The sequence below is a fragment of the Myodes glareolus genome, chromosome 3 (genome assembly GCF_982192425.1).
Source record: "Myodes glareolus chromosome 3, mMyoGla1.1, whole genome shotgun sequence".
In the NCBI taxonomy this organism is placed as follows: Eukaryota; Metazoa; Chordata; class Mammalia; order Rodentia; family Cricetidae; genus Myodes; species Myodes glareolus.
In genome coordinates this window covers 61,981,656-62,002,170 of record NC_142028.1, presented here as the reverse complement: position 1 = coordinate 62,002,170, position 20,515 = coordinate 61,981,656, and the positions used below count along the sequence as shown (strand labels likewise).

The 20,515-nt window shown below is 41.8% G+C and overlaps 1 protein-coding gene across 4 annotated transcripts in view; it reads left to right on the top strand.

Annotated features, from left to right (window-relative positions):
• Eya3 (EYA transcriptional coactivator and phosphatase 3) overlaps positions 1–20,515 on the top strand; it is a 101,235-nt gene that overhangs the window by 76,315 nt on the left and 4,405 nt on the right. For all 4 annotated transcript variants that reach the window (XM_048434139.3, XM_048434142.3, XM_048434140.3 and 1 more), the window contains 7 exons: positions 1,961–2,044; positions 4,802–4,891; positions 8,784–8,842; positions 11,465–11,622; positions 14,891–15,005; positions 16,631–16,752; positions 18,938–19,038. In XM_048434139.3, coding sequence (XP_048290096.2) covers positions 1,961–2,044; positions 4,802–4,891; positions 8,784–8,842; positions 11,465–11,622; positions 14,891–15,005; positions 16,631–16,752; positions 18,938–19,038 — 729 coding nt within the window. The remainder of the gene's footprint in view (positions 1–1,960; positions 2,045–4,801; positions 4,892–8,783; positions 8,843–11,464; positions 11,623–14,890; positions 15,006–16,630; positions 16,753–18,937; positions 19,039–20,515) is intronic.

Sequence of the window (20,515 nt, the reverse complement as noted above, 5' to 3'; positions counted from 1 at the left end):
AATCTTTTAAATTACTGACTTCATCTTCATCTTCTTACTACTGACAGGCTTTACCAAATTTTCTGCTTTTTCTCAAGCCAGTTCAGGTTTTATTGCAGTGATATTTTTATTTGTGATCTAACAAATAAAGCTGACCTAAAGATCCGAGTACTGAGCTAGCTAACTGCTAGTTAGCCATAAAGGCCAGGCAGTGGTGGCTCACATCTTTAATCCCAGCACTAGGGAGGTAGAGACAGGAAGGGATATGACTGGGCGGAGAAGGAGCTCACTACATTCAGCCTGAGGATTCCTGGAGGCAGGGTCTTGCCACCTTCAGTCTGAGGATTCAGTAGAGGTAAGAAGTCTCTCTAGTGTTGGCTCCTTCTCTGATCTTTCAGCATTTACCCCATATCTGACTCTGGGTTTTTATTATTAAGACCAATTAGAATTTGTGCTACATTGTATTGTGTGTTTCTTAGAAATTAAACTATTTCACCTGGTTATCCAACTTGTTGGCATACAACTGCTCATAATTCATAGTCAGGGTCCATTTGTTTCTATCAAGTCTGTAGCATTGTCTCTACTTGCATTTATGATCTTAGTAATTTGAGTTTCTGTCTTTGTATTGGTAAATCCCAATTCTGGTGATATTTTCAAAGAACCCACTATTGCTTTCTGTTGGGGAATATTATTTTAAGGTGTGTGACTTTTGTTTACTTCTGTGACACTGTTACTGTGCCTGTCTGAAATACCTGATGATCCTAATAAAGAGCTGAACAGCCAATAGCGAGGCAGAAGCAAGGCAGGGCTGACAGGCAGAGTATAAATAGAAGGAGAAAATCTGGCAAAAGGTAGTCAGGATAATTTAAGATAAGAAAAGCTGACTTGTTTTTAACCCATCTACTTGTGTTCCTCTGGGCTTTTATCTTTCTTTACTTCTTTCTACCTTTCTTCCTTCTCCGTGACTTGCTGTAGCTGCCCCTGAAGACCTCCTCCTCTTGTTCTCTTGTTGCTTTTCTTCTCTCCTCCCAGATTTCTCCATCTATTTATACTCTGCCTGCCAGCCCCGCCTACCCTTGTTCCTTCCTCGCTATTGGCTGTTCATCTCTTTATTAGGACCATCAGGTGTTTTAGACAGGCACAGTAACAGCTTCACAGAGTTAAACAAATGCAGCGTAGACAAAAATTACACACCTGAAAATAGTATTCCCCAACAGCTTTCATTGGCTTTCTCTATTACCCTATTCTTTCTTTTGATTCTTTCTACTTTATTACTTCCTCCCTTTTGGTAGCTTTAGTTTGCCCTTCTTGTCTAAATAGTATGGTATGGCTATAATTTGAGATTATTCTTCTTCTTGGACTGAGGATTGGACCCAGAGCTTTAGGCCAGTAAAACATAAGCTCTTCTCTGAGACTTTCCACTTCCTTTGTCTTCTTCCCTTTGTTATGAATTCTTGCTGTGTAGCCTAGATTGGTCTCAGCAATCCCTGACTCTTTCTCCAGTTTTGGGGTTTGCAGGCGTGCACTCATGTCAGCTGCTTTTTTGGTACAGGGTTTCACTGGGAATCTCTGGCTAGCCTGGAATTCTCTGTATAAATCCAGATGTCCTCAAACTCAGAGATCCCTGGCCTCTGCTTCCCAAGTACTGGAATTAAAGGCATGCTCTCATACCAGCTGCTTCCTTCTTTTTTATTGTATGCATTTACAGTTAAAATTTCCCTTTCAGCATTGCCATCACTGTGTCTCATAAATTTTAATATGTTTTATTTGTTTTCATTCATTTCAATATATTTATTTACAATATATTAATTATTACCATTCATCTTTAACTTTATTTAGATTTCTTTTTTGGACCATTGATTGTCTAAAATTGTGTTATTAAACTCCCACTTATTTGTGGACTTTATTTTTTGGTTTTGGTTTCTCATTTGATTTTACTGTAATTGACAGATAACTCATTTTTTGTCTTCCCCCCCTTCAGCGGGTATTTCTCTGGGACTTGGATGAAACCATCATCATATTTCATTCCCTTCTCACTGGATCCTATGCTCAGAAGTATGGAAAGGTAATTCAGTCTTTTTTGTAACTCTCCCTCCTCTGGCAAGATGAGCAGCTGACCTAACTCTTCCAACTATTAAAATCCATTTTCTCTGCTGCCTGTCTTGCCCTATTGACTTTTGCTTTTATATATATGAGTATTAGTGATTGGGGCTTAAGAGATGGCTTGGTGATTAAGAGCACTTGCTGCTCTTACAAAGGAGCAACAAGTTTGGTTTTTGGTTTGGTTCCCAGCACCCACAGGGCAGCTTACAACATTCCTGCACTCTGCTGACACTGTATGCATGTGATGCAAAGAAAGACATTCAGACCAAACACCTATACATATAAACATTAAAAATAAAGCCGGGCGGTGGTGGTGCACGCCTTTTATCCCAGTACTTGGGAGACAGAGACAGGCAGGTCTTTGAGAGTTCAAGGCCAGCCTGGTCTACAAGGACAGGCTCCAAAACTACAGAGAAACCCTGTCTCAGAAAAAAAAAAAATCAAAAACAAAACAAAAAAAAAGTTAGTACTGGGGATCAAACCCAGGGCCTCACAAATGCTAGGCAACTAGCCCTACCTTGTTGTTGACTTTGAACTCTCCATGTATAAACCTGAACACATGACGGCCAGGCAGGCTTCATAACTAGGTAGGTTTGATGGTCAAGCTAGACACTTGATTAGGAGCAGAACTAAAAGCTGAAGGTGTTCAGGAGTGCGTTTTCAGGTTGATGAGATGGCTTACCAGGTAAAAGTGCTTGAGTTCAGGCCTTGGTGAAAGTGATGAATTAATTCCCCACAAGTTGTCCTCCAACAATGTGCATGCCCAAACACACATAACAAAATAAATAAGAGTATTTTTAATTAATTTTATAAGCATTGAAGTGTAAGAATAAGACCCACTTGAATGAAATCTCAGGGTTATATATTCCAAAGACTGACCTACTAAGCCTTAAATCCCTAAAGTATTTCTGTCTCTGTCTCTCTCTCTCTGTCTCTCTCTCTTTCTCTCTCTCTTTCTTCAAGACAGGGTTTCTGTTTAACAGAGACTTATTATTATAAGTATGAATGCTTGGCCTTAGCTTAGGCTTATCCCACTAGCTCTTTTAACTTAATCTAACCTGTTTCTATTCATCTATGTTGTGCCTTGGGGTTTTTTTGGTTTGTTTTTTTTTAACCTTTCTTTCATTCTATATGTCCTACTTTGCTGCTTCCTCCATGTCTGTCTGTCTGGCCCCTGGCATCTCCTTTTTTGCCTTCCCCGAGCCTAAATTCTTCCTCCTACTTATTCTCTCTGCCTGAAGTCCTGCCTATACCTCCTCCCTTGCTATTGGCTGTTCAGCTTTTTATTACATAAGTCAGGTGCCTCAGGCAGGCAAGGTAAAATAGTAACACATCTTTATAGTTAAACATATATTCTACAACAAATTAAACATAAAGATAAAGTAGATTTCTAAAATAGATTGTTGTTGGGGGCTGTGGACCTCCAGACCCTGAATTTCCTGTAAACAACTTGTAATGCTTGCTGCTGCTCTGAGCAAAACAACTTGTTTTCCTGTGTTTGCAGCTGCTCTGAGCAGGAGACCCTCAGGAGTTCCTGATGGCAGGGGAGTGGTTTCTGGTGGGTTTGGCTGGGGCGTGGCTATCAGTTAAGAATCCCTATATAAGCTGCCCCAAAACACAATATAGGGGACATTCTTGGGGAATTCAAGGATGACCTGTGTCTGTGTATGTTTGTGTATTTCAGTCTCTAGCCACTTGCCCAGCTCACAAACGGTCCACTAGTGCAGGCGGTATGCTACAGGAGTAGTCCACGTAGTAGTATGGATAGTATAGATTGTCACATGATTTCTGTTAAATTTATTTTGTTTTGAGACTAGGTCTCATTCTGTAGCACAGGCTGGTCTCTAAATGTCAGTTATCCTTCTGCCTATAAGCCTCCCAAGTGTTAGGATTATAAGTGTGAGCCACTACCCCTAGATCTAAAGTAGATGTGCTTTTTAAAAACTGAATTGTGTCAAACAAAATTCAGTATGTTTAATCTTCAGTGTGAACATCACTGTAGCAGAAGCATGAGCTATAGGTAGGTTAGCTATGTGTATGTCTTTCTCGAGACAGGGGTCTCACTGTGTACTTGTCCTTGAGCTCAGTCCTGCTGCCTCAGCCTCCACACATTATCTCCAGGATCATGCTTCTTCATTTCTAGAAATAAGTTATAAAAGTAATTGTTCACTGTCTTGCTATTCCCAGTTACCTGGGATTGCCAGGAATCTCTTCTGCAAATAATTTCCACAGTCTGACCAACTGACAAGCTCCAGAACTACATCCCTAAATCCCTTAGGAAAATAGTTATGTTCTAAGTGACGTTGCTTAGTTTTAAAGCAACCTGCGATGGTTGTCCTGCACATACTTTGACTCTGGCCTTCTTTATTTTCTGGCTGGTAGGATTGTTAGGTTTCCTGTGTTCCGTGTGTCATAGGAGCAGAAAGGGACCGTGCACATTACAGTAGCAGTATTTGGATTGTAATTATAACTTTATGAAAATACTGGTTTCTAAAACTGAAATCTTGATATTTTTAGTAATGACTGTCCATAGCCTCTATATTCTGTAATCCCAGGTTCTTATAAATATTAGTGAAATTGTATAAGATATGAAGTATCGTGTATGACCAGTATTGTTTTGAACATGGCTCAAAGTTGTTTCAAAATATCTGAAAGTTAGAACCAGTGTTCTGACCAGTGTTGGGACATCAAACACTGTTCTCACTCCTTTTTGTTCCAGGACCCAACAGTAGTAATTGGCTCAGGTTTAACAATGGAAGAAATGATTTTTGAAGTGGCTGATACACATCTATTTTTCAATGACTTAGAGGTAAGTGGTTTAAATTGTTTTTCTACTTCTGTGAGGTGTTTTGTTCTGTTAGTGCTGATGCTTGTATTTAGAAGGTGGGAGGTTAGATAGAACAGGTGCGGAGGTTATGCTAAGAGAACACCACAGGCGTCTCTCTCTGGGAAGAACAGTGTCACAGCACCAGATCTTGGTGTTTAGACTTAGTTGATTTTGCTTTGTTATTTAAAAGAGTTGGATATGTGATATTTTGTCTCTTTCTTTCTTTCTTTTTTTTTTTTTTTTTTTTTTTTTGAGACCAGGTCCCATATAGACCAGAGGGGCCTCAAACTCACTATGTAACTGAAGACGACCTTGAACTTGTGATCTTGCTCTACTTTTTTGTGTGCTAGAATTACAAGAGTACCACAGTGCAGGAGTTTATGCAGTGGGAACAGGGGGTTCCGTGTGTTAGTCAACCACTCTACCAGCTGGAGTTTGTTGAAGGAGTTTAGAAGATGTTTTTAACAGATTTTTTTAAGCACAGGAGTTAACAGAAAGAATAGTACTAAGAAAGAAAGTTTGTGGATTTCTCAGAACTGCCCCTTTGAGACAGGTCTGGTGACACACACCTGTAACACTCAGTTAGGAGCCTGAGGTAGGAATATCATGGATTCAAGACCTGTCTCCAAAAAATAAAAATTTACTATTGTTTTGGTTACTTTATTCGGGAGTAAAATACAGGAACACTACTATAAAAGTCAGTAATCCAATATGTTATTAAATAATTTATAAAAGGTTTCATTATTTGCCCTTACAATCGCTTTTGTTTGTTTTGTTTTGTTTGAGTCGATCTCACTATGTAGCTCTAGTTGGCCTGAAACTGTGTAGACCAGGCTGGCTTCGAACTCACAGAGATCATCCTGCCTCTACTGCCTGAGTTCTGGGATTAAAGGAGTGCATCACTATAGCCTGCTGCTGCTTCTGCTGCTTTTTAAAAAATATTTTCTACCTTTTCCTTCTTTCTTTGTCTTTTTTTTTTTTTAAGGTGTATGTAGGTGTTTTCCATTTATGTTTGTCCATGATGCCCCAAGGGGGCACCAGATCCCCTGGGACTGGGGTTAAGAGCACCCTGTGGGTGCTGGGAAATGAACCAACCCATCTGGAAGAGCAGACATATGCCTGGCCACCGAATCAGCTCCCGTCCCTATGCCCAGCTTCTTGATTATATCTTGACTATTTTTTAATTTTACCTTTTTAAAAACAAAATAATTTACCTTCTTGGTCCTTTGGTCTCTAATTGATAAATGATGAGTATAACTCGTTGCTATTAGATGTTTTATTGTCCACTTTAATTGACTATTTTTTCTTTTCAGTATAATTTTTCAAAGGTCATTATATGACACAGATAAAAGTCTGGTATCATATATGCACTATAAATATTTTCTTTAAATGATTCTAACTTTTCCATGTCTTTTGGAAATCCATAATTTTTAGTTTTAATAAAGAATAATTATTGCATTTTTTTTCTATATTAAAATGTTTCTAGCTCTTGTTTAAAGTTTATTTGCCTGCCTCAAATGGCAAAGATATTCTTCTGTGTTTTCTTATAGAAACTTAATAGTTTTTGCTTGGTTTTGGCCTTGTTGTTTTTCATTTGGAGACCTGTAAGTTTTTGAGACAAGGCTTCAGTCTGTATAACCCAGGATGACTTTTAAACTTAAAATCCTTCTGCCTCAGCCACCTGAGTGCTGACTTTATAGGCTGACTTAACATGACTCTGACTGTATTTCCCCTCATGTTTTTTTACCTGTGTGTAAGTGAAGCTCTGAGTACTTTCTCATCATTTTATGATTAGGTGAATAAAGCATGCAGAGAGGGTGTGGTGAAGCTCTTGGCTTTGCATTTGGTGTTCCCTTTGCAAGTAAATGTGGTCCAGCAAATCCCAGGATTAGGAGTGTGAGAAATTCAGTGTGGGAGTCTTGGGCTGGAAAAGTCATGGTGCCATCCTGGGCGTGCACAGTCATCTTGTTCGAGAAACTAGTCGTGGATGTTCCGGCCAGAGGAGCGGGTTGCGGGGACACAGGACAGGTGGGGAGGGAACAGCTGTTTGTACTCCGTGTCTTCACACTCTGCAGTGTGTGTGCACTACTGCCTCACTAATAAAAGTAGTGGTTTCGAAGTAAAGAACATGCTATAAATACACAGTAAGCCCTGCTCTTTAAATGCAGACTAGTTCTCCAGCAAATCAGATTCCTGTGGCTCTAACACCTCAGCTCTACAGTCCTTTAAACCTGCCCTCAACTTCACTTGTTGATAAATTGAGACAACATACTTTCTAATCAATAAGCATTAGTTGAAAATCTACTGAGTGCCAATAATTATTCCCAAATTTTAATGATTTTCTAGACATAGTGAGCACTCAGGACTGAAAGTTTTGGAAGAATTTGACCTGAATGTGTTCCTGCCCCCCAGGTCAGTAGTTCTCAACTTTGGGGGCATAAGAGTCCCATGAGTAAGTAGTGTCTTAAAATTGGAGATTTTAGGACTTCAATTCCAAAAGTTTGAGTAGGTCTGCCATGCACCCAAGAATACATACATACTTTTAAAAGTCTTCACCAGGATTCTGATGGGGGTGCCCTAGTAGTGTCAGGGAACACATCAGGCAGCCAGTGAGGCAGTTGGTACATTTGGGCTTGACAGAAAATTCCACTCCTTCTAATCTCTTTCTACCACTCAGCAGTTGTCTGATCCTGAGAAAATCATCTTACCCCCTTTAGAATACAAGTTCTAGATCTAGCATTGACTTAGATGGCCTGTGCTTATGCATATGTTTAGATAGGCATTTCTGTTCCAGCTATTCTGTTTTTGTTTTTAAGATTTCTGTATTTAATATGCTCTATCTGCATGTACACCTGCGGACCAGGAGAGGGCATCAGATCCCATTACAGGTGGATGTAAGACACCACCTGGTTGCTGGAAATTGAACTCAGGACCTCTGGAAGAGCAGTCAGTTCTCTTATGATACCATACTTCAACATCTGTTTCATCTACAAAAATTAATTGCATACAATCCAGGCAGTGGTGTGCAAATCTTTAATTCCAGCATCTGGGTGGTTCAAGCAGACAGATCTCAGAGATTGAGGCCAGTTTGGTCTACAGAGGGAGTTCCAGGACAGACCAGGCTACATAGAGAAACCTTGTCCTAAAAAAGATACTAATTAGATACATGATTCAATGATTAAGAGCACTTACTGCTCTTCTGAGGACCTGTGTTCAGTTCCCAGCAGCTAGGCCAAGTGCCTCACAACTGCCTATAATTCTAGACCTAGAAAATCTGATCCCCCCCTGTCTTGCCTGTATTTCTAGTTTGCACATAAACATCTACAGACACACATACACAAAAAGAAAAATAAAGTAATCAACCAGGCAGTGAGTGGTAGCACACACTTTAAATCCTAGCACTTGAGAGGCAGAGATAGGCAGATCTCCGTAAGTTCAAGGCCAGCCAGGTCTACAGAATGAGTTTCAGAACAGCCACGGCTACACAGAGAAACTCTGTCTCAAAATAAAATAATAAAGTAAATCTTAAATGATGTAAAGGAGATATAAGCTCTGAGTCCTGCAGCGTATCTTGTAGAATTAACAGTCTAATCGAGATCATAAAGGCAGAGACACTGGACTGTGTGAGGGGTTGTGGTGTTCCCTTCACTTGGGGAAATGAACTGTTTAGAGCAGAATTGAGTGACAGAACTGGTAGGAGGCTTCATAAAGACTGTTGTATGTCAGGTCTTAAAGTACTTGGGCAATGGAGAGGGCCATGTGCCAGGGAGATTACAAAGTATTTCATCCTTCTGCCATTGTATGTGGTCCTTTACATGGTAGTGATAGCACTTCTCTTCCCTGGAGTGAAATAGTGCATTTTGTCTTTTAACAGGAGTGTGACCAGGTGCATGTGGAAGATGTGGCTTCTGATGACAATGGCCAGGATTTGAGGTGTGGTAAACACGGTGATGCCTTGAACACAGTACACCCAGTATGTGCACAACACTGAGTGCAGAGGAAGAGAAAGATGAGAACACTCACTGTCTACTGTTAGAAGAGTCCAAAGCCAATGTAACTAACCATGACATCTGCTGAGGCAGCGGTAGAAAAGTGATGGGAGCAGAGCAGGAAGTGGAGTGGTGCTGATCTGTGAAGGGAGCAGGTGCAGGCACCTTTAGAGAGGCCTCAGTGATGACCTCAGGAAATATCAGGTAGTGACACTGGATGATGAGCCAGCATCTCAGAGTGAAGAGTATGCTGGTTTCCCTTTACATGGATTTCCTGTCAGGGCAAAGCATGCTTCTAGACTAGGCAGTCTTAGTTGCACATAAGCATCAGGAATTTTACCCCGTAATTGTGGAGCTTTGATGGTGTCAGGAATAACCCTACAAACAATAGTCAACTCTCGCATTGTTGTAAAAATTAAACCAGGGCACTCCCATTGGCAACTCAGTCTCTTCATTCCTCTGTTGGCTACTCTTTCTTCTGACCCACTGATCCTTTTAAAAATACATATTACTTCTTGTCATTGCATGTCCAAATGCATGCACACATGCTTGCTTGTGGAGGTCGGAGAATAACTTTGTGCACTCAGTCTCTCCTACCTTTACTGATATGTGAGGACTGAATCCAGTCACCATAGTTGTGTGGAAAGCACATTTTCTCACTGAGCCATTCCAGTGGCCTCGACCCAGTGATCTTGTCTAAAAGGCACCCAAACATTTAAAGACTTTAGAAGAAAAGACTATCCTATCTTTTCATGTTAATTTGTTTTAATGTTTTATCCCTTTTCATAGGTAAAATGTTCTTTCCTGTGTCTTCCCTAAAATTAAGCATTTCATCTATGTTTGGTGTTTGTTTGTTTTTCAAGACAGGGTTTCTTTGTGTAGTCCTGACTGTCCTGGAACTTACTCTGTAAGCCAGGTTGGCCTCGAACTCAGAGATCTGCCTGCCTCTACCTGCCGAGTGCTGGGACTTAAAGTGTGTACCACCACCACACCTGGCTCATCTATAATTTCCTAATGGCACAGCAGAGCTAGACACACCTGTCCATGTAGAACTAAAGAGGAAACCCTCTCTCGCAGACAGCAGCTACTCATGTGTTGTGCCTTAATGGCTGAGATTTCATTTGTCTCTTGGAAGCCTCCTGTCAAGCTGTTTATAGCTTGTTTGCTTATATATTATTGTTTGTTTTCTTTTATGTGTGAATGATCCAATTTCCTAATATATTATTGCTATTTCCTTAGCAGCTTTGTTTTTTTATTAATTTTTTGAGACAGGGTTTTTCTATATAGCTCTGGTTGTCCTGGAACTTGCTCTATAAACCAGGCTGTTCTGGAACTGAGATCCAACTGCCTCTTGCTGGGATTAAAGGCATATGCTGTTGTAGAATTTTATTTTAACTAGGTAAATGTGTTATATTTGTTCATGCTGCAGAATATTACTTCAGCTGTGTAAAGGTTTGTTACTTTTGTTTATGTTCCATTTGTTTAATTAAGAAAAGATGTGTTACATTTTTGTTTCGCCTTGCCTACAGCACCTGATTCGTCTAATAAACTGAATGACCGGTAGTTAGGTTGGTGAAGGATAGGCAGGGCTAGGAAGCAAAGAGAATAAATAAGAGGAGAAATCTAGGCTCGGAAGAAAGGAGGAGGAGAACTGAGGGAGACGCCCTCGGCGGTCCAACCAGAGACAGAGAGGCAGTGAAAGTAAGAGGTACAGAAGGAAGGAAGTAATAAGTCCCGAGGCGAAAGGAGATAAAGAGAAACAGGCTAAGTTTAAAAACCTGACCAGAAATGTGCCTAAGCTAGGCTAAGCATTCAAAACTAATAAGTCTCTGGGTCATGATTTAGGAGCTGGTTGGTGACCAAAAAGAAAAAGCCTAGTATGGTACAATGTGCCACCATGTCTTGGCTTCTTGGCAGCTTTATTTAATGTATTGAGCGCTGTTTTGACATGCTTGGTTTTTTTGAAAAAAATCTAACCTGTGCTGCTCCAGAACTTGCTATGTAGCCCATCTGACCTTCCATGTATGCACCTCCAGATTCAGTCTCCCAAACGCTAGAATTACAGATGTCAGCCACCATGGCAGTTCTGTTTCTCCTTTTTACATAGCTGTAATTATATTTACATAGTTGTATACTCTGCTTTTTCCCCACACTGTGTAGTATTCTGTCATCAATGAAAACAGTCAGCCTCTATGGGGTGCTGGTGCTTAGTTTACTTTCCTCTCAGTGATCACCATCATTTTGTCCTGAGAAGGTCAGGAGAGACTGGACATGCATAGTGGTGCATACCTGGTGTTCTAGCCCTTGGAAGGGAGAGACAGAAGGATCAGGAGTGTAAGTCCACCCTCAGCGACCTAGCTACTTGAAACTAGTGTAGGCTACATGAAGCTTTTCCAAAAAAAAAAAAAAAAAAATCCAAGAACCAATATCCATGAGAAGAGTTTTAAAGTATTAGCTTTAGCTTTGTTTATTAGACAAGGGAACAGGGCACAGAATCTCAGGTAACATTTAACCTCATGCCCTATAGGTATGGATTTTAATTTTCATATCCCCACTCTCTCTGCAGCAACTATAGTTTCTCAACGGATGGTTTCAGTGGTTCAGGAGGCAGTGGTCACGGTTCATCTGTGGGTGTTCAGGGAGGTGTGGACTGGATGAGGAAGCTGGCCTTCCGCTACCGAAAAGTGAGAGAAATCTATGACAAACATAAAAGCAACGTGGGTGGTAAGTGTGGACAGCCGGTCTGAATCTGTTTTTTTTTTTTTAAGGTTTATTTATTTATTATGTATACAACATTCCTTCCATGTATGCTTGCATGCCAGAAGAGGGCACCAGATCTCATTACAGATGGTTGTGAGCTACCATGTGGTTGCTGGGAATTGAACTCAGGGCTTCTGGAAGAGCAGTCAGTGCTCTTAACCTCTGAGCCTCTCTCCAGCCCCTGAATCTGTTTCTTAATGGTTTCCTGCATTCGTTTCTGAGAGTGCCCTTAATCCACCTTGCAACTTAATTAATTCTTAGGAATTTATGCCATATTAATTCTGTATTTTAAGCAACAACAATAAAAAAACACAAACCAGGCAGTGGTGGTGCACATCTTTAATCCCAGCACTCAAGAGGCAGAGGCAGGTAGATCCACACAGATCTACCAGCATAGCCAGGGCTATTACACAGAGAAATCTTCTTTCAAGAAAAAAAAAAAAAAAAAAAAAGAATGGAACCAGACGGTGGTGGCGCACGCCTTTAATCCTAGCACTCCAGAGGCACAGGCAAGTGGATCTCTCTGAGTTCGAGACCAGCCTGGTCTACAAGAGCTAGTTCCAGGACAGGCTCCAATGCTACAGAGAAACCATGTCTCCATAAAAAGCAAAAAAAGAATGGGAGATGATAGTTAACGGCTCTGCACCCTTGATGGCTATTTGAATGTGGGATTTAAGTAGAAGTTCTACATTCCTAAGTCCTCTTAATGTAACTTTGAACGATTATGCTGTTTTCTTTAGACAAGTATCTTTTTAAAGAAAATGTGCTATTAGTCGACTTCCCTTCCTATGACAAAATACCTGAAATGATCAGTTTAACAGGACGAAAGATTTATTATTTATTTTATTGGTCATTTGGACCTGTTATCTTGAACTTGTGGCTAACCAGAACATTATGGCAGGGAGAGGCTGGTCATCTCATTGCAGCAGAGAAAGGGAGGAGGAAGTGAAGGTAGCTTGGTTCCTAATATCACATTAAAGCACCTTCAGTGAGAACAAGCCTGCATTACATTAGCTTTTGGAGAATAGGTAAAATCTAAATCATACTACGTTCCACAGATTATTATTTGGTTGGTTGGTTTGTTGGTAGGTTGTTGAGACAGTCTTGTTAGCACAGTCTGTCCTGTCCTTGAACTTGCTCCCAAGTACTGAGTAGGGCTAGGCATGCCCTACTATAGCCACCTCAATATATCATATTTGATGCACAATTTTTAATGAGTTACAGCCACTGTTGGTACTAATTAATAGACTGCCATAGTTTGAATAACAAATATCTACACTCATCATGGCAACTCAAATAGTTATTGCACTGGCTGAGAAATAGGTCCAGGGTCATAGTGGCAGTGTTCGTAAGGCCTTGGGAATTTTATCTGCCCAGAAATGTTGTAGGTGACAGTGTACCTAAAATTCTGTTATTTGGAACTAATTTGTCATGGATCATTCAAAATGGAAGAGACATTAGAAATCTGTAGCGCAAATAATAAAAACCCAGAAAAGGATGTTGGGGGTCAAACTGAAGATCAGAAAAGCAAAGCAGCCAACCACTAGAGAGTTCTTACCTATACCAAGACTAGGCCATCCTGACCTCAGTGTGACTGCAGACTGAGACCCTGAGCTCCTGTCTCCTCCTGTTCCTCTCTAGTGCGCCACCCACCTGGCCTCTATGGCTAACTAGTGTAGCTGCTGGGATTAAAGGTGTGTACCTCCACTGCCTGACCTGTATGGCTGACTAGTGTAACTAGCTTTGCACTCTGATCTTCAGGCAAGCTTTATTAAAACACAAATAAAATATCACTATAGAAATCTATTCTAAATACCTCATTTGACAATTGAGAAATTAGCATCCATCATAGAGGCAAGCATAGCATATAGAGCAAATTAGTAGGCTGGCTACATTCCCTGACTTGAGGTCAATGCACTTTCCAATCTTGTCATTCGTTTACTAACGATGTGCTCTTATAAGAAAATAGTTAAAACTATGAGCCCTCACCCTCAAAAAAGACTGCACACAGTGCTGCATGAAGTTTAGGACTTGTGTGGATTACACAGGAGAACATTCTGCCATGTTACCCACAGTCTGACTGAAAGCAGAGATGGGGCTTTGAAGTTGAGTTGGGTCATCCTGTGACAGCCTTCTGATAGCAAACAGACAAAGTCATGGGCTTCTAGCTCTCAGGAACCTAATTTCTTTTTTCAGATCCTCCCCTCCCCCAAGCCTAAGTGTCTGATCCTTTCCTGCCTACTGACTAGACCTCAATTCCTGGAGAAAATGATACAGCACACCTGAACCTGCTTGGGAGAACATATAAAAAGTGGTACCAGCCAGACATGTGTCACATACATTTAATGCCAACACTAGGGAGGCTGAGGCATGTGGATCTCTGAGTTCAAGGCCCGTCTGGTCTACATAGTAAGTTCCAGGCTAGCCAGGGTTACATACCAAGACTGTCTAAAAAAAAAAAGTAATACCTCCCTGTAATACAGGGCTTTTTATAATTCTGAGTCACACTTGCTCTTTGAATTTTGTAACTCAGAGTGTCTGACAGTGGGTTCCTATATGAGATCTGTTATGTTTTATGCCCAGTAAATCTAGTGTCCTAGTGCAATGTGTTGTCTGCTGTCAGCTGTAGTTGTTTCAGATGTAAATATCCTGCAGGGGATTGGTTCTTCGCCCCGGCATGTTCCTGTGCAGGGAAGCTTGTACAACACCTCACTATGTCGCTTATGTCAACTGATCCTGTTATGGTGTGCCCATAGGGAAGAAAACAATTTGGTGAGGAGTCACATTGGAGTAGTACCATTCTCAAAGTTTTCTAAATCATGAGGACTGTATAACCTCAGGGGCTCATGGGAGAGTTGCTTCTTTGTATAGCAAGTATATTGGCTCCTGGTCTGCAGCACAGCACCTGATAAGCATGGTCTAGAAGGAAGGCTTTATTTTGTGTCACAGTGGCAGTAGGAGAGGGCGGCTGGCCATCAGGTCCACAGTCAGGAACCAGAGCAAAGAGCACTTGTGCTCAGCTGCTTTCTCCTTTGTATTCAGTCCAGGACCCCAGCCCATCTACATGTAGGGTGGGTCTTCCTACTCAGTAGCCTGATTCTGGTGATCCCTCACACATATGACCAAAATTTGGTTCCATGGCGATTCCAAATCCCATCATGCTGACTATCAAATTGACCATCATAGCAAGTTGATGTTGTCAGATAACAAATGTGTCTGCTTTTCTCTGAAGGCCTCCTCAGCCCGCAGAGGAAGGAAGCACTGCAGAGACTGAGAGCAGAGATCGAAGTTCTAACGGATTCCTGGTTAGGAACTGCGCTAAAGTCCTTGCTTCTCATCCAGTCTAGGTAAGGAAATGTTTCCTTTGCATCTTATCCTCTCAAGGACACACTGCTTCCTATCCCTAGTCCAAGCTAGGCCATCCCCTAAAATGGAGTTTAGGGACAGGGATTAGAAGGCTCAAATGAGCTGGCAATGGTGATGCACTCCTTTAATCCCAGCATGCAGAAGGCAGAGGCTGGCAGATCTTTGAGGTTGGGGCCAGTGAGTTACAGGACAGCTAAGGCTACACAAAAAAACAACAACAACAACAACAGAAAAAAAAAACCTTGTCTTGGGGAAAACAAAAAAAGCAAGCAGAATTTCAATGAACAGGTCTCTGGAAAGGCATAGTGATGCACACCTGTGACTCCAGGCCTTGAGAAATGTAGGCTGGAGGATCAGTACTTAGTTCAAGGCCATCCTTAGCTGTATAGTATGAGGGCAGTCTGGGCTTCTTGAGACTGTCTCAAGAAAGAAAAAGGGGAGAAATAATGCAATAAGATTAAGGGACTGAGTGGTGGTCGCGGCAGTGCACACCTTTAATTCCAGCACTTGGGAGGCAAAGACAGGAGGATCTCTGTGAGTTAGAAGCCATTGTGGTCTGCAGAGTGAGTTCCAGGACAGCCACAAAGAAACCCTGTCTTGGAACAAAAAAAAAAAAAATTTATTAAGGGAACCATTAAGGGGTAAATATGTGTTTGCTACAAAGTCTAATGGTGTTAGTTCTACATACACAATAAGTGTAACTTAAAAAAAAAATATGAAGGTTAGCACTTCCAGAGGTCCTGAGTTCAATTCCCAGCAACTGCATGGTGTCTCACAACCATCTACAGTGAGATCTGGCTCCCTCTTCTGGCATGTAGGTATACATGCAGACATGCAGATGATTAAGGAGATTTAACCTTGAAGCCTAGGATGGAAAATAAATGCAGCCATAGCATGTACCAGTATCCTGTTGCTCCTTTCTTCCTCATGTCTATAATTTGGGGGACAAAAAAAAAGCCACACTGAGGATAGAAATTCACGGGAGGTAAAGACCTAAGGAATCTTTGTGTATTACTGAGTGACAAGCAAAGAGAACATGAATTGTGTGCATTTCCACTGAACAGAGCACAAATGAAAGCTCTCCTCTGTGCACTTGTCTTCTAGAGTGTAGTATCCAGAACAAGAAGACTTAGTGCTGATAGCTAACAATGCAGTGAAAGCATTGGCCAGAGCTGGGGGTGAGGATGGAGAGGCTCAGTGGTTGGGAGCATTTACTGCCCTAGCAGAGGACCCAGGTTCGATTCCTAGCATCACACCATCCCACTGGCCCCTCTGCCCTTTCGTCTAGAAAATAAAATCTGAATAAGAGTAATAATTGAGTTGGGCATGGTAACACAGCACACAGAAGGCAGAGGCAGGCAGATATCTGAATTTGAGGCCAGCCTAGTCTACAGAGTGAGTTCCAAGACAGCCAGTGCTATATAGAGAAACCCTGTCTCGGGGAAAAAAAGAAGAAGAGTAATATAACATTGACAATGCATTGATCAGCAGTGTCCAGATCTTTGAGGTTCCTTTTAAGTCAGACCCTGAAGAGCTGACCCATTTGAATTCTTGTTCTTAGGTTGCTTCAGTTTCGCCATTTTCTTTTCCTTTTTCTTCCTCCTAGAAAGAACTGTGTGAATGTTCTGATCACTACCACACAGCTGGTTCCAGCCCTGGCCAAGGTTCTCCTGTATGGACTAGGAGAAATATTCCCTATTGAAAACATCTACAGTGCTACCAAAATCGGTATGTCATTCTCCCATTGGCCTCTCGGAAACTTCCACTGGGGCTGTGTTCCTGCCAGTTCTGCTACACAGTACAAATGTTGTTTGCCATCCAGCAGTCTTCCAATAAGAAGGTTGAGGCTTAGCAGGTACCATGTTCGCTCAAGAAAGCAGAACTAAACTAGTAAGCTCCTTTCTTCCACAACATTTCTTTCTTCATTTGTTTATTTATTTTTTTATTCTGGCTGAAAATCTGTTATTGAGACCCGCTACCTGACTAGGTTAGAATCTGCTACCAAGTCTGATGGCCTGGGCTCAATCCTTAGGAGAGAATCAACTCCATAGTTGTTCTGTGATCTTCACCTTCATACCATGGAACATAGGTGTACACACACATACAACTGATAAATAGACTGATAAATAAAAGTGTTTTAGCTGGAGAGGGCTCAGCAGTTAAGAGCACTTGTTCTTGCAGAGGACCTGAATTCAGTATCTCTGATCTCTGCAATCACCTGTACTCATGTGAATAAATCTTAATTTATTTATAACATATATGAAAATGGCATAATGAAACCCATCATTTTATATGCTAACTTAAAAAAGAATTCAGGGCTGGGGTTGTAGTTAATTGACAGAATGATTGACTAGCATTCACCCCTGGGTTTGGTCGCCAGCATCATAAAACAAGAAAAGAGAAAAATAAAAGTTTTGGGCTAGGAGAGCTCATTTGGTAAAGTACTTGCCACATAAGCCTGAAAACCTGAATTTGTCCCCAGCCCACATGTAATGGATATGATGACAGACACTTGTGATCCAAGCAGTGGGGAGGCAGAGACAGGATCCTTGGGGCTGGCTGGCCAGGCAGAGGAATCTAAGCAGTGAGAGACCCTGTCTCATAGAACAAGGCATTTATAGCTCCTAAGGAATGACAATTGAGGTCTACCTCAGACTTCCATGTGCATGTGCACAGATCTGTCAGACACATACAGATACATACCCAAAATAGAAAGGATTAGTTTAATTATTTGAATATTGGATTATCTAATAGTTTATTCGAATTGGGCTCAGTATAGTGGCTCTCTGAGTCTTATGGTAAGTTAATATACAGTCAAAAGCATTCATTCAGCAACAACTGCATGCTGCAGAGGAGAGTCAGGCTGGACCTCCACGGTGAAGTAAGCACCAAAAACACCACATACACCCAAAAAGCCTTGTCTCTTAAGGAAGAAGCTGAGAGTGAGATCCAGAGCAGACCAGTGTCTGCACCAGGACACCACTGAGGTGCTGCTTGGTTAGGAGTGTCATATTTACAGGTATCATGACTACTTTCCTGCAGGTGGCATTCCAGGGTCTTTCGGAAGAGTGTTAGATCACTGGATCTGACAGGAATTAAAAATGAGGTTAATGGAGCAGAATAAAGAAGCCTACCAGGCTCCAGTGGATAGCTCTCAGCTCTTGGTCACAAACCCGTGGGACACAAAACAAAAAGACATGAATGTGGGAAAGGGACTTTGAAAGGGGGCGTCACAGAGGTGGGAAGGAGATGACAGGCACGGCTGAGAGTAATCAGAACATTATTATACACGTGAAATTCTCTAAGAACAGATTTAATCAATAAAAAAAAAATATGGAAGCTGGGCAGTAGTGGCACACACTCCCAGGACTTGGGAGGAAGAGGCAGGCAGGTCTCTGAGTTTCAGGACAGCTAGAGTTGTTATACAGAGAAACCCTGTCTCGGGGGAGGGAAAAAATCATGGAGTCTAAAAAGAGCAGTTGCCGTAGACCGTGGCCATAGCCTGAATTTGGAGTCGAGATCAAGCTAAGTCTAGCTGCTGGCATGTGATCTGGTGAGACACTAAACCTATGGTAGTCTGTAAAGCTGGGAATGGCGGTTCAGTGAAAGAGGTGGGTGCTTTGTAAGCTCAAAAGTATGGGAAATACACAAGAGAGGTGGAGGTGGTTACAGCTTGTTCATCCTAGGCTCCTTGTCCTGTTTCTAGGTAGTTGTTGTGAGGGTTAGAGTGAGTTGTTTTGGGAATGGCACTCTTTGACTTTGTTTGGGCAGAGGGGCTCCTGAAGCTCTGGCTCTGTTCCAACCCGAGTAGTCTGCACAGGCTGCTAGCATGGCAGGTGAGTGGAGCAGCAGTCCTTACCTTCAGTATTGAGAAAGCTAGGGAAGACTAACAGGAGATGTGTTTTTCCTACAGGTAAGGAGAGCTGCTTTGAGAGAATTGTGTCAAGGTTTGGGAAGAAAGTCACATATGTAGTGATTGGAGATGGACGAGATGAAGAAATCGCAGCCAAACAGGTAACTGTAGAAAGAAAATAAGAAATCAGCTATGTGGTGGTTATGAAGCAGTTAGAAAAACTGTGCAGTGGAGCCCGTACAGTGGTGCGCATCGTAATCCCTACATCTGGAGGAGGAAGAGGATATGGAGCATGTGTGGCTGCGGTGGGACTGTAAGTGAAGGAGGGAGCAAAGGCTGAGGATATACCTAACTTGGCAGACTGCTGCCTAGCCGCACAGAACCCAGATTCAGTCCTCAGCACTGTATAGCCAGGATGGAGCTTGCCTGTAATGGCAGCACTTGTGAAGTGTAAGCAGGAGGTTGAAAGGGCATCCTTGGCTACATAGTTCACAGGATGCATGAGACTGTCAAAAAGGGGGTAGGGGAGAAAAATGGTAAAACTGAAAAATCTTTACAACTATTGTGTATTTGTAGTATATATTGTCCTTCCTCGCTTTTCTTTAAGAAAAGGGTCATTTTTTTCCCAGGTAGAGTTTTTCCTGTAATTTGTTAAGTTCTCCTCTGTCCTTTCCTCCCTGCCACTCAGCCGTCTCTGAGGGCTATGAAAGTTCTCTCCTTAGCCTTTGTTTCTTTTCTTTTTAGATTTAGAACCATGGCTTACCAACTAGGACTGCCCTGATTTTCTTCACCCAGTTCATAGAAATCATAGCAACTTTAGTGAACTATGTGATTGACAATCAGTTGGCATCATTATTCCATGTTATCATTTGCCACTTGATAGAGCAATTCATAGAACTTGATAGAGCTTTTCCGTGTTAACCATCGAAGCTTTGGTTCTCCAGTACTGCTCAGTCTCCCTTTGGGAAAAACATCAGTGGCTTCTCAGTCTGGAGAAGTAGTAGGGAAGAGAAGCGCTTGAGCAGTCGCAGAGGTCACCCCTAAGCTAAGGTCTGCAATCTACTAGGAAATACATTCTCCAGGAGCCCAGGGTGTAAAAGTCCTAGTAGCCAGTCCTCAACATGAGAAAGAAAAACAGAATATATTGATTAAAAATGTCTGAGTGTGCCAGGTGGTGTTGTTACACGCCTTTAATCCCAGCACTCAGGAGGCAGAGACAGGCGGATCTCTTGTGAGTTCGAGGCCAGCCTGGTCTACAGAACATGTTCCAGGATAGCCAGACCTAAACAGAGAAACCCTGTCTCGAAAAACCAAAAAAGTCTGAGTGCTTTATGCAACATCTTTCTTTCTGTCTGGAAGAAAACTAGTCCTTGCATGAACATACCCAAAGGAAAAGGGAACTGATTCCCAAGCCGCATACCATGGGGCCATCCAAGCTGTCAGTGTCCTTCTTTTCATTGGACAGAATGCCGTCATCTAGTTCTGCTGTCCTCCTCCTCTGCTGTCTGCTAACAACTTTACTGTTGGGTAGCCAAAAAGGATGGTCAGAGAAAGTGATCCACTTCTACTTCACAGAACATGGTTTTCTGCACTTGAATAATCCTTCCAGAACAGCATATGGTGGTACTTGGTACAAGT